This window comes from Microcaecilia unicolor, unplaced genomic scaffold (assembly GCF_901765095.1).
Source record: "Microcaecilia unicolor unplaced genomic scaffold, aMicUni1.1, whole genome shotgun sequence".
NCBI classification, from domain to species: domain Eukaryota; kingdom Metazoa; phylum Chordata; class Amphibia; order Gymnophiona; family Siphonopidae; genus Microcaecilia; species Microcaecilia unicolor.
Window position 1 is genome coordinate 529449 of NW_021963819.1, and position 13784 is coordinate 543232.

The 13784-nt window shown below is 47.6% G+C and overlaps 1 protein-coding gene across 1 annotated transcript in view; it reads left to right on the forward strand.

Moving 5' to 3' along the window:
• Positions 1 to 13784, forward strand: part of LOC115459667 (cysteine-rich secretory protein LCCL domain-containing 2-like) — a gene marked incomplete at its 3' end in the record, with an annotated part of 51515 nt that overhangs the window by 5102 nt on the left and 32629 nt on the right. The window contains exon 2 of the mRNA XM_030189476.1: positions 13192 to 13515. Coding sequence (XP_030045336.1) covers positions 13276 to 13515 — 240 coding nt within the window. The remainder of the gene's footprint in view (positions 1 to 13191; positions 13516 to 13784) is intronic.

Sequence of the window (13784 nt, forward strand, 5' to 3'; positions counted from 1 at the left end):
TACTGGGCACGCAGTCGGCCTTCTCTGGTTGCCAAGGATAAGTCTGTCTTTCTACTGACAACCGCCGCCGAGAGTTTGCTTTGGTCTCCAAGCTGCAGTTTTACATCTTTCTAGTCTTTGTGTAGTGCGGAGGAGAGACTGGTTTGTCTCTGAGAAGCTGGAGTTTATCATTCTCAACCTAGGGCCCTAAATTCTCCTGTGCCACTTCATCTGCCACAGAAATCTTGCTGAGAGCTGGTGCTGAGAAGCTGCTGAAGAGGAGCAGGGCAGCTCTTCTAACCCTCCAGAAAAACATCTGGGAGGCAGAGCACACAGCTGTTAACCATGGCCAGTGCATTTTTTTTTTCTAGCAAAAAAAGGTGCTGCCTGTACTCAAATGCCAGGCCATCTTTCAGGGGCGAGGTGATCACGGAGGACCCAACCCACAATAGTCAGGCCCTCTACAAGCAGCCACAGAATCTTTGGAAAGGCAGCACTGGTGTGCAGACCCTGGGATCTTTCATTAATATGTGGGAGGCCATGGGTCATTTTTAGCAGGCAATGGAAAAGGTGCTAGTCAGTGGCATAGCTCTGTGGGGCCACGGGGGCCTGGGACCCCGTAGATGTGGCCCTGGACCCCCCTGCCGACGACCCTCTCGACCCCCCTCCCGCCGACGACCCGCTGTCGACTATCTTTGCTGGCGGGGGACACCAGCCCCCGCCAGCCGAGGTCCTCTTCTTCCGGCACAAGGCTTCGTTCTGTTTCTGAGTCTGACGTCCTGCACGTATGTGCAGGATGTCAGACTCAGAAACAGAACGAAGCCTTGCGCCGGAAGAAGAGGACCTCGGCTGGCGGGGGCTGAGGGACCTCAGCTGGCGGGGGTTGGGGTCCCCCGCCAGCAAAGGTAGGCGACAGTGGGTTGGTGGCGGGAGGGGGGATCGAGAGGGTCGTCGGAATGGGGGGGGGGGTTCAAAGTTGGTGGTGGTGGCGGGAGCGGTGGGGGTGGGAGTCAGCAATGGCGGGGGGGGGGGGGGGTAAAATGTTCCCCCTCACCTCGGGCTCTGGATCCCCCTCCCGCTGAAGTCTGGCTACACCCCTGGTGCTGGTACTCAGTACCCCTGAATACCCCCTGAAAAAAGCCCTGACAATGGCTCCTCTGTAGCCAGAATTACAGTCAGCAGTAAATCAGAAGCATGTAAATAGGTCAAGGATAGAGAACCCACAATTGGCATTAGCATTGGAAAGCTGTCTGCTTGTGTTTGTTCAGAACCCAGTGGTTTCCTCCTGCTCCTCTATACCCCCAGCTAGGTCAGAAACAGGGCTGAGATCTGGCACTAAGGATATATTCCAAATAGGGTTGCCAACTGGATCCAGATTCGCCCAACAGGGTTGATCCAGTCCTGGCCTTACTTCAGCTGAGCTGGTCCTGGTTTTACTTAGAAAACTCAATAGGGAAATCGGAGCTAGATCTCACGTGCTTTACAGCAGGGCATAACCAGGACCAGCTTAGCTTGTTCCTCCCTTGACATGGAACTATGTCGTTCAGCCTCTTATAAATCTGAAAATATCAAGGGATGCTGTTATCACTGGCATCTGCCTGTACACAGGGCCGCCAAGAGGGGGCAGGGGCAAAATTTCCCAGGGCCCGGCATCCGAGGGGGGCCTGGCCAGCACTAGCATTGCTCTCCCGTTGCTGTGTGCAGCAGTGCCACAGAGCAGAGTATTTCCTTCCTGCTGCGTCGAAACAGTCTCTTTGGACGCAGCAGGAAGGAAGGAAGGGCTCTGCTCTGTTGGCGCTGCCACGCACGGGAACAGGAGAGCGATGCTAGCACCGGGCCATGGGGACATTTGCGGCACACAGTGACAGGAGCAGGACAAGTAAGCGGGGTGGGCCCTCCTGGAGGAAGGGGTGGGCCCAGGGGGGGTGTTTGCCTGGGGTGGGCCTTCCTGGAGAGGGGACGGGCCTGGGGAGTGTCTGCCCCGGGCCTGTCTTTGTCTCTCGGCAGCCCTGCCTGAACATATGAATATGTCTAGACTAGAGAAGTTAGAGCAGTGCCCCAGAAGGGCATGTAGCATGGTATGATGTGTGAAGCAAGTACCTGGGATAACTTGTTGCTGACATATGGCCTATGATGCATCAGCCACTAGAGGGCACTCCCATCATTTGTACAGTAGCTCCTAACCAATTTCGAGAAACCTCCATCCAGCTGTGTTTTCATATCTGGAATGAATATGCATGAGAGAAACTTGTATGCATTGCCTTCATTTGGTACAAATTTATTTCATGCATATTCTTTGTAGACATCCTGAACAGCTGAGCAGGGCTTTCCAAACTTGGCCTTCTGACCCCTCAGTCAGGTTTTCAGGATATCCGCAATGAATATGCATGAGATAAACATGCATACATTCACATCTACCGAGCCTCCAATGTATCTCGTGCATATTTGTTGAGACATCCTAAAAGCCTTTTGATTGTGGGTTTCAGGACCAGCTTGAGGAATACTTCTATATAGTGGAGGAGTGGCCTAGTGGTTAGAGCACCGGTCTTGACATCCATAAGTATTGCCATATTGGGACAGACCAAAGGTCCATCAAGCCCAGCATCCTGTTTCCAACAGTGGCCAATCCAGGTCACAAATACCTGGCAAGATCCCAAAAAAGTACAAAACATTGTATGCTGCTTATCCCAGAAATAAGCAGTGGATTTTCCCCAAGTCCATTTTGATAATGGTCTATGGACTTTTCCTTTAGGAAGCCGTCCAAACCTTTTTTAAACCCCACTAAGCTAACCACCTTTACCACATTCTCTGGCAACGAATTCCACAGTTTAATTGCATGTTGAGTGAAGAAAAATGTTCTCTGCTTCGTTTTAAATTTACTACTTTGTAGCTTCATTGAATCCCCCCTAGTCCTATGCATAGCCCACCTAGTATTTTTGGAAAGAGTAATCAGACGCTTCACCTCTACCCTTTCCACTCCACTCATTAGTTTATAGACCTCTATCATATCTCCCCTCAGCCATCTTTTCTCCAAGCTGAAGAGCCCTAGCTGCTTTAGCCTTTCCTCATAGGGAAGTCGTCCCATCCCCTTTATCATTTTTGTTGCCCTTCTCTGAACCTTTTCTAATTCCACTATATCTTTTTTGAGATGCGGTGGCCAGAATTGAACACAATGTTCGAGGTGCGGTCGCACCATGGAGTGATACAAAGGCATTATAACATCCTCATTTTTGTTTTCCATTCCTTTCCTAATAATACCTAACATTCTATTTGCTTTCATAGCTGCCGCAGCACACTGAGCAGAAGGTTTCAACATATCATCAACAACGACGCCGAGATCCCTTTCTTGGTCGGTGACTCCTAACATGAAACCTTACATTATGTAGCTATAATTCAGGTTTCTTATTCCCACATGCATCAGTTTGCACTTGCTCACATTAAACGTCATTAGCCATTTAGACGCCCAGTCTCCCAGTCTCATAAGGTCCTCTTATAATTTTTCACAATCCTCTTGTGATTTAACGACTTTGAATAATTTTGTGTCATCAGCAAATTTAATTACCTCACTAGTTACTCCCATCTCTAGATCATTTATAAATATGTTAAAAAGCAGCAGTCCCAGCACAGACCCCTTGGGAACACCACTAACTGCCCTTTTCCATTGAGAATACTGACCATTTAACCCTACTCTCTGTTTTCTTTTAACCAGTTTTTAATCCACAGTAGGACACTACCTCCTATCCCACGAGTCTCCAATTTCCTCTGGAGTCTTTCATGATGTACTTTGTCAAATGCCTGAGGTGGCCAGTTCAAATCCCACTGCTGCTCCTTGTGATCTTGGGCAAGTCACTTAACCCTCCATTGCCTCAGGTACAAACTTAGATTGTGAGCCCTCCAGGGTCAGGGAAATATCCAGTGTACCTGAATGTAACTCACCTTGAACTACTACTGAAAAAGGTGTGAGCAAAATCCAAATAAATAAAATATAGTTCGCTGGTGGATTGATTCAAGGTCACGAGCATTGCCATTGCTCTTGAATGGGTTGAAATACAAATGGGACAGAGCTCTGAGTTGGATTCAAGATAAGGACTTTTGAGCATCACTGAGTTAGTCATAATTTCTACAGCTCTCTGCACACTCCCACCCCACCCCCCAAGCCAGTCAGACTTTCTGCATATCCTTAATAAATCCGGCATTATCGGCCTTCTGCTGTTCCACTCTCCAGGCCGCATACTGCTGCTACTTCTGCACTTCGTCTGCGCCTACTGGATCTTACAGCTGTTCCCAATTTTGGTTTGCCTTGCCGTGAGCTGTTCGTTCCATGTCTGGATTTGCACAGTCCATTTTAGACTCTCTCATCCTTTTCCTTTTTTCTTCCTAATTATCTAATGTAATTGTAATTGATTCCTGTACATTGTAAGCCACTTTGAGTCTGCTTAATGTGGAAAAAAGTGGGGTATAAATGTTCATAAATAAATAAATAAAAGTTTATCAGATGTATTTACATGCACTGTTTACAGGACTGGTAACCAGTGCCGTAGCGAGGGCGGCTGACACCCAGGGCGGGTCACCGCTGCGCACCCTCCCCCCCCCGGAGCGCATTCTTATTTTGATTAGGAAGTGAGGGGCGGGCGAGAGGGCCGATCCACCCCCGAGTGCATGTCGCTGGGAACTGCGTCGGCTCCGCTGGTTCCTTGCTCTCTCTGCCCCGGAACAGGAAGTAACGTGTTCCGGGGCAGAGGGAGCAGGGAACCAGCGGAGCCGACTCCCCCCTTCCTATGCCACTGCTGGTAACACAGATCTAACTTAATAAAATTTAAAACAGAAATATTAACTAATAATGCTTTTATTTGCATAAGACTTCCACCTGAACAGAAGCACAGTGTGTTCTGTAGCTATTTGAAACTGAGCAAAAACTGTCTGCTTTTGAGTCTTGGCTGCAGACTGGTTTCTTGCTTTTCAGGTCAGGTTAAACCAGTCCCGGCTTTGGCATCAAAGACTTTGCAGTTCTGATTGCCCCCAGAGAGAAGCGGAGCTTCAAGTGCAAGAATGCAGAGCAGCTCCTCAGATAACGGAACTGATTAATAACTCAGTTTGACTCCCAAATCCATCGCGATCCAGGTGGGGGCTGCAATTTTACCTAGGTCAACCTGAACAGGCTGATCCAGACCTAGTTTTGCTGTACTACTGGAATATCCCTGATTTTTCTACAAAAAGTTAGACTTTGTTTCCTTGCACAAATATTTGAAAGGTATTAATCCGCAAACGAACCTTTTCCGGAGACTGGAAGGTGGTAGAACTAGAGGACATGAATTGAGGTTGCAGGGGGGTAGACTCAGGACTAATGTCAGGAAGTATTTTTTCAATGAGAGGGTGGTGGATACATGGAATGCCCTCCCGTGGGAGGTGGTGGACGTGAAAACAGTAATGGAATTCAAACATGCGTGGGATAAACACAAAGGAATCCTGGTTAGAAGGAATGGATCTACGGAATCTTAGTGGAGATTGGGTGGCGATGCCGGTATTTGGAGAATAAAACCGGTGCAGGGCGGAGTTCTACGGTCTGTGCCCTGAGAAAGGCAGGGACAAATCAAACTCGGGTATACATATAAAGTATTACATACCATGTAAAATGAGTTTATCTTGTTGGGCAGACTGGATGGACTGTCCAGGTCTTTATCTGCCGTCATTTACTATGTTACTATGTAGTAGAGCAAAACCAGGACTGGATCAGCCTGTTCGAGTTGACCTGGGTGAGGTGACCACCATAGGTTCACAGAACATTACTGTGGCTCAGCCATGGCTGGGTCCAGATGGCTAGGGTCCATCCATATTGGGCTCAGCAGCAGTGCACCCAGCAGCAGTGCACCCTTCCTGTAGCTGGTGATGAGCTCCACGCTCCCCCCCCCCCCCCCCCAGCTGAAGATTTCCTCTAAAGGCACCCAGAATTCCCTGTGTCGAGCTCTGGAGATCGTGGCAGCATTCCTGAATCGCAAACACTGGCTTCTCTATGTATGCGTAATTTTCATGCATGGGGCGCTGGTATCAGCGGCTCAATGCTGCCACCAACTGTCGAGGATGACAGTAGGGGATTGGGGATCCATCCCCACCAGCTCAGAAGTTTAATTGAAGAGAGGTGCCAGGGAGGGAGTTGAAAGTGCGGAGGGCACTGGTGGAGAGGACATTTTGTGCCCATCCACTACTACTACTACTACAAATCATTTCTATAGCGCTACCAGTCGTACGCAGCACTTCACAATTTAACATGAAGAAAAGACAGTCCCTGCTCAAAAGAGCTTACAATCTAAATCAGGACAGACAGACATGACAAATAAGGGTAGGACAGACAGATAGGACACATAGGGAAGGGACTATTGAAGAGAGGAAGACAAGATAAAGGTTACGAGCAGGTGACAAGTTAGGAATTAAAAGCAGCATCAAACAGGTAGGCCTTTAGCCCGGATTTGAAGACGGCCAGGGATGGAGCTTGACGTAATGACTCAGGGAGTCTATTCCAGGCATAAGAAGCGGCAAGATAAAAGGAATGGAGTCTGGAGTTAGCGATGGAGGAGAAGGGTACAATTAGGAGAGATTTGCCTAGTGAACGGAGTTCCTGGGAAGGAGTGTAGGGAGAGATGAGGGTGAAGAGGTAGTGAGGGGCAGCAGAGTGAATGCACTTATAGGTCAATAAGAGGAGCTTGAACTCTACAGAAACGGATAGGGAGCCAGTGAAGTGACTTCAGAAGAAGGCTGATATGGGCATAGTGACTTTGGCGAAAAATTAATCATGCAGCAGAATTTTGAACAGATTGAAGAGGAGAGAGATGGCTGAGTGGAAGACCTGTGAGAAGCAAGTTGCAGTAGTCCAAGCGAGAGGTGATGAGAGTGTGGATGAGGGTTCTGGTAGCGTGCTCAGAAAGGAGAGGGCGAATTTTGGTGATATTATAGAGGAAGAAACGACAGGCTTTAGCAGTCTGTTGAATATGTGCAGAGAAGGAGAGGGAGGAGTCGAAGATGACCCCAAGGTTACGAGCAGACGAGACAGGAAGAATGAGCGTGTTGTCGACAGAAATTGACATCTAGCTACACTACCTGTACATTGTAAATCAATTTGTGGTCAATTTACTAAGTAGGGTTTGGTGTTTAACACAAATTAACACACATTACAATGGTTTAGGGATCCCCGCCAGCTCAAGTATTTAATATTTGAGGTTTGTGGGCAGGGAGGGGTGGAGAGAGGAGCAAACCGGAGGAGGGCCAGGGTGGGGGGGATGAATTCCATGCCCACCCACCTTGGGCTCAGGTCCACCCAAAATTGGCCATCTGGCTACGTCCCTGAATGACACTAACCATTATTGGTGTAATAATTACCAAAGAACAATGAAGTATAGACAGAAAGACAGACAGACAAGGCTAAGCGCCATGCACTGGGTCACGTGAAAGAAGCATAGGAAGGTTAACTGCTTCTCAACAGTCTGGGGCCACACGTGGCCAGTTGCATTTTCAGGATCACAACGAATATGCATGAGAGAGATCTGCATAAAAAAGGGTCTCCAATATATGCAAATTTATCTCGTGCAGATTCATTATGATAGTCCTGAAAAGCCTGACCGTCTAGGTGCGTCTCCAAGAGAGGATTGAGAATCATTGCTTTAGGCCATCCAAGAGAGAGACAGACGTAGGGAGATTAAGTTGTCAGGCTAATAAAGTTTCCCCTGAGAAGGCTCTGACTTTCGCACTCTCTTCATATTGGAGCCAGACAGGTGTAATAACTCAAATGGCTGGCCAGCGTTCTCGTCCAGCTAAGCAATATGAAAGCTCTGACGAACAACTTCTCGGTGCGTCATTCATGGCTTGGTCCTGCCTTTGCTTTCATATTGCAGCTGCGTTTTACATATACAGAAGTTTTTGGAACTGGCAGAGATTGCATATACCCTACCCCAAATCTTTAAGATTTACTGAGAGCGGTAGTTGATATAAAGGGGCATAATCGAACGGAAATGTCTATCTCCATGGGCGTTTATCTCCGAGAACGGGTTCATGAAGGGGCGGACCGAACTGTATTTTCGCAAAAAAATAGACGTCCATGTTTATTCGACAATTTGTGAGGTGGGCGTTTTTGTTTTTCAGCTATAACGGAAAATGAAAGCGCCCAGCTCAAAAACGAATAACTCCAAGACATTTATTTGTGGGAGGGGCCAGGATTCGTAGTGCACTGGTCCCCCTATGCCAGGACACCAACCGGGCACCCTAGGGGGCACTTCTACAAAAACAAAAAAAAAGGTAAAAGAGCTCCCAGGTGCATAGCACCCTTCCCTTGTGTGTTGAGCCCCCCAAATCCCCCTCAAAACCCACTGCCCACAAGTCTACACCATTACTATAGCCCTAAGGGGTGAAGGGGGGCAGCTACATGTGGGTACAGTGGGTTTGGGGGGCGGTGTGGAGGGCTCCCATTTACCAGCACAAGTGTAACAGGTGGGGGGGGGGGGGATGGGCCTAGGTCCACCTGCCTGAAGTCCACTGCACCCCCTAATAACTGCTCCAGTGACCTGCATACTGCTGCCAGGGAGGTGGGTATGACATTTGAGGGTGAAAATAAAAAGTTGTGAAACGGCATATTTTGTGGTGGGAGGGGGTTTGTGACCACTGGGGGAGTCAGGGGAGGTCATCCCCGATTCCCTCCAGTGGTCATCTGGTCATTTAGGGCACTTATTGGGGCCTTATTCGTGGAAAAACAGGGTCCAGGAAAAGTGCCCTAAATTCTCGCTACAAACGCATACTTTTTTTCCATTATCGGCGAAAGGCACCCATCTCTGATCGTCCGATAACCACTCCCCAGTTCCGGCTTCACCACGCCTTCGACACGCCCCCATCAACTTTGTCCGCATCCGCGACGGAGTGTAGTTGAAAACGTCCAAATTCGGCTTTCGATTATACCGCTTTATTCATTTTTGTGAGATAAACTATCTCCCGATTTGGGTCACAATATAGGCGTTTTTCTATTTCGATTATAAGCAGGATAGTCTATTAGCAGAGGAAGCCACCACCAAGTCAGAAGGCACTAAATCGCCTTTAGGACAGATGCAGAGGGCAGTGACTACTGCAGACTTAAAAAAAAAAAAAATTCTCCCAGTTTCTTTCTGGTAAATCTTTTTTGAATCTGCATTGAACCTCTTGAGTGATAATTGTGGATTATTATTATTATTCTGAAAAGACAAGCGCTAGGAAATCTCTTCTGAAGTGAATAATGTACTTTACCCTTGTTGGGGGCCCTCTCGGAACACTGCAACATCTGTTTTATATAAAACAGCAAGTTCAAAAAGAAGAAGGAACCAGAAGGTACACCCTGGAGACTCAGGGCTGTGCTAATGTTATGGGGTAGATGTTCATGGCCAGTACAGGCTCCTGGCCAAGAAAATGGCTTGTGTAGGGTTCTCCAGGGATATTTCGATTCCCACTGCAGCTCCTTGTGACTCTGGGCAAGTCACTTAACCCTCCATTGCCCTGGGTACAAAATAAGTACCTAAATAAATGTAAACCGCTTTGAATGTAGTTGCAAAAACCTCAGAAAGGCGGTATATCAAGTCCCGTTTCCCTTTCCCTATTTGAGATTCTACATGGAATGTTGCTACTATTGGAGATTCTAGATGGAATGTTGCTACTATTGAGATTCTGGTGCTACTATTTGAGATTCTACATGGAATGTTAATGTTGCTATTCCACTAGCAACATTCCATGTAGAAGCCTGCCCTTGCAGATCAGCAACGCGGCCGCGCAGGCTTCTGTTTCTGTGAGTCTGACGTCCTGCACGTACGTGCAGGAGGTCAGACTCACAGAAACAGAAGCCTGCACAGCCGCATTGGTGATCTGCAAGGGCAGGCTTGCACACGGAATGTTGCTAGTGGAGGAGTAGCCTAGTGGTTAGTGCAGTGGACTTTGATCCTAGGGAACTGAGTTACTTAACCCTCCATTGCCTCAGGTACAAAATAAGTACCTGTATATATGTAAACCGCTTTGAATGTAGTTGCAAAAACCTCAGAAAGGCGGTATGTCAAGTCCCATTTCCCTTTCCCTTATTTAGTGGCAGTTAACTGGTTGGTGCTGAGTGATATCCCTGCTACCCAGCCATTCCCTAACAGAGCACCAACTTGAGTTGGTTAGTGGCAATTTTCAGTCTGTTAACAAGCTAAGTAGCCTTTTTGCGGTGGTGGGGGCTGCCTGCCCCGGGTGCACGCTGCAAGGGGGTGCAAGGAGCAGCTGTGCGGCTGTAGGCTCTGCCGATTCCCTCCTCCCTCTGACAATACTTCATGTTCCGGGGCAGGGAACCGGCGGAGCCGAAAGCCGAGCGACTGCTCCTTGCACCCTCAGAAGGTGATACGCCCGGGGGGGGGGGGGGGGGGGGGGGGTGCGCAGCAGCGATCTGCCCCGGGTAGCAGCCAACATAGGCACTGTTTTGCCGTCAAAACTTTGTGCATGAAAGTTAACAGGGCACTGATCTGAATATTGACTGGTGCCTGGTTAACTTTCAGGTTGGAGGTCAAGGTCGTACCTGGATATTCAATGTCATGAGTTGCTCATCCCCTGGCAACACATATCAGGGGTTCATTCAGCCTGTAGCTAGAAGCAGCTTGCTATCTGCTTCCCGCTGCGGGATGAATATCTACCCACTACATTTCTACATCTGCATTGCTCATCTAAGACAGCCAGCCTCAGGGAATAGTTTGGATGTGATAGTAATTACCAGAAAACAAAACATGAAGTGGTTGTAACTGAGCTGGCTGCTTGCTGAAGAGGTCCAGTGATTACCACCAATATCACCATTCCTAACAGTGGAGGGAAGAAGAGGCACTCTTCACCTCTCACCTCTCCATTCTTGCTCTCACTCAACGGGAGGGGGGGGGGGGGGGTCGTACTTCTGTTTAGCCTTTTGGTGGAAAAGTGAAATTGGTCTTCTGTGCATGTCTCCCTGGATACTTTCTGAAATGTCTTAACTCAGCAGGCCAGGCCAACCAATTCTATGGTTCCTGGGGAATCGAGACGGAATCTGTACTTGGGCAGAACATTGGATAGTAAATGAAGCCTCATTATTGTCCTTTGAGTCAACATGTCAGAGACTTATTGAAGAATAATGATGGAGGCTTACTTGAACTTGCTGCTGCGTCTACTTTTAGGCCTATTAATATTCATACGGAATTAATTTTTGATTCATGTCTCTCATTTGACAAACAAGTTTCACAGGAACTTAATTTTGGTTTTTTTTTTCTCACTCCGTTGCCTTCACTCGATTTACAAATTCTTAGATTTTTCTCGCTTCATACACTTGTTCATGTGTTTGTAATCTCTTGGTTGGATTACTGCAATACCGTATACTGTCGCCTTGTAATACATCAATTACATTAACTGCAGACCTCTGCCATCTGTTTCTGTGTAAAGCTAAGAGACCTGATTAAGTTACATTGGCTAACAGCAAATTTTTGCACCTGGTTCACTGACGAAGAAGGGCAACCTTCGAAAGCTAATCAAGAAATGTATTAAGTTATGTCCAATAAAAAAGGTATCATCTTATTTTCTTTTCCATGTTTTATTTTGTTTGATTTCTATTGCACCTGGTTTAAAATTCTCTGTATTGTGCATAAAACCTTCTATTTAGCGACCCCTCTGTTTATCTTCTGTGGCAATCCCACACACCAAGCTGTACTCTCCACTCCATCAATGCGCATCATCCAGTCCTTCACCTACGAAAAAAAATCTCACTGTGAGTCAACCAGAAATTCAGCCTTCTTTTTCCTTGCCCCCAAATTATGGAGTGACTTACCACCACCTCTATGGTCCGAACTTCCATTATTAAATTTAAATCCCTCCTTAAAACACACTTTTCCTGCTCTCGTTTGGGATTTCTCCTTCAGCCACTAGTTGAGGTTGGATCAGCCTGTGTATTGATGCGATTGTTGCAAGATTTTATGTAATGCTGTGTTTAAAATGTTTTTTTTTGTGGTTTGATTGTGTTCTTTCCTATATTTAATGATGGTGGTTTCATTTATTAATTTATTTTATTTGAATTATTTCAATGTGAGCTTCTTTGACCTGTGAACTAGAAATGGTGGGATATCAAGCCTTTGAATAAATTTAAATATAATTAGGGAACATGATGAAAGAACAGCACCAGTAAGGGGTCCTTTTCCTAAGCAGTGGCGTAGCAAGGGCGGGGCGGTGGGGGTGGTCCGCCCCGGGTGTCAGTGGTTGGGAGGGTGCTCTGCTGGCAAGTCCCTACCAGCTCCATCCACCCGGCAGCTGTGTGGTGCAGCGCCTCGCATGTGCCCTGCTGTAAGAGAAGAAAATCGCCTCGTCGGCCCTTCTCTCACTCTGTCCCACCGTCGAGGAAATAGGACGTTACATCAGAGGGCAGGATGGGACACAGTGAGGGAAGAGCCGACGAGGTGATTTTCTTCTTTTACACAGTGCAGAGTCGCGCGAGGCGCCAGGTGGATGGAGCTGGTAGACAGGTGGGGACTGGGTTGGGGGGGGGTGGTGCCTTGTCACCGTGTCACGCCAGGGGGGGGTGCCGTGTTGTCCTGCAGCCGGGGGGGGGGGGTGCGCACAGCAGCGATCTGCCCCGGGTGGCAGTGAACCACAGAATGCCACTGTTCCTAAGCCACTGTAAAAAAGTGGCCTGTGGTAGTGTGGGCGCATGTTTTTGGGTTGCACTGGGCCACTTTTTTTTACCGCGACTGGGGAAAAAGGCTTTTTTAATGGGGAGAGTAAATGGCCATGAGCTAAAATGAAAAGTAGTGCGTGGCTACTTACTACCTGAGCCCTTACCGCCACCCATTGACCTAGCAGTAAGGGCTCATGCGCTACATGTGAGGTACTCGTGCAGCATGCACCATTGTGGCCATGCTGCCAATTACCACCGGGAATGCCCCCGCATAGAAAATCGAAAAATATTTTTTACCATGGGAAACAGTGTGCGCCAACTTAGAAATTTCCACCGGGTGGGCTCGCTAACCAGGCAGTAGTATTTTCGACTTGGCATATGCTACACTCACGGTAGCCTACCGCCATTTTGTAAAAGAATGGCATCTGTAGAATTAGGAATTCAGGAAGCTTGTAGTTATAAGAAACTTTGGGAAGATTTGAATTTCTCACCTGGAAATCATGAGTGCCGTTTGCATGACAGTTGTTTTCTGTGTCTTCCTTTACTCTGTTATATAGATTCGTGGAGAGCAAGGAAGGTCTTCTCGACAGTTAAGAAGCTGTTCATTTTGACTTCAAGAGAACTCGGCCAACAGATTAGTCATGAGCCCTGCCCTGTGGTGGATTGCTCCATTGGGAGTTCTCTTTCTAGTACAGGAATCGGGGTGCTTTTTCATGCCCAACGCCACTTTCTATGAAAAACTCTTGGGCACGTACGAAGAAGAGAGACTTCACTCCAGAGCCAAGAGATCTATTTCCAGATTGGACAAGGACGAGATTTTGCAGTTGCACAACAAACTGCGGGGCCAGGTTTACCCTTCAGCTTCGAACATGGAATACATGGTGAGTCCATTCTTTTTTCCAAATCAATGTTTAGTGAAAGCGAACAGCCTCTTGAATTTTGCCATTTAAAAGGCTTTTAGCAAGTTCTTTCATGAATGTCTTTGAACCATTCGTAACATGCTTAAAACGTCCTGGAATCATTTCAGGGCAAGATGCAGAACGGTGCAAGGGCAGTTCATGCCCTAGGCAAACTTTCAGCCTTACCCCTCCCATTAACTTTCATGCCCCTAGCCTGTAGCCCCTTCATAAGAATCTGATAATTAAAATCA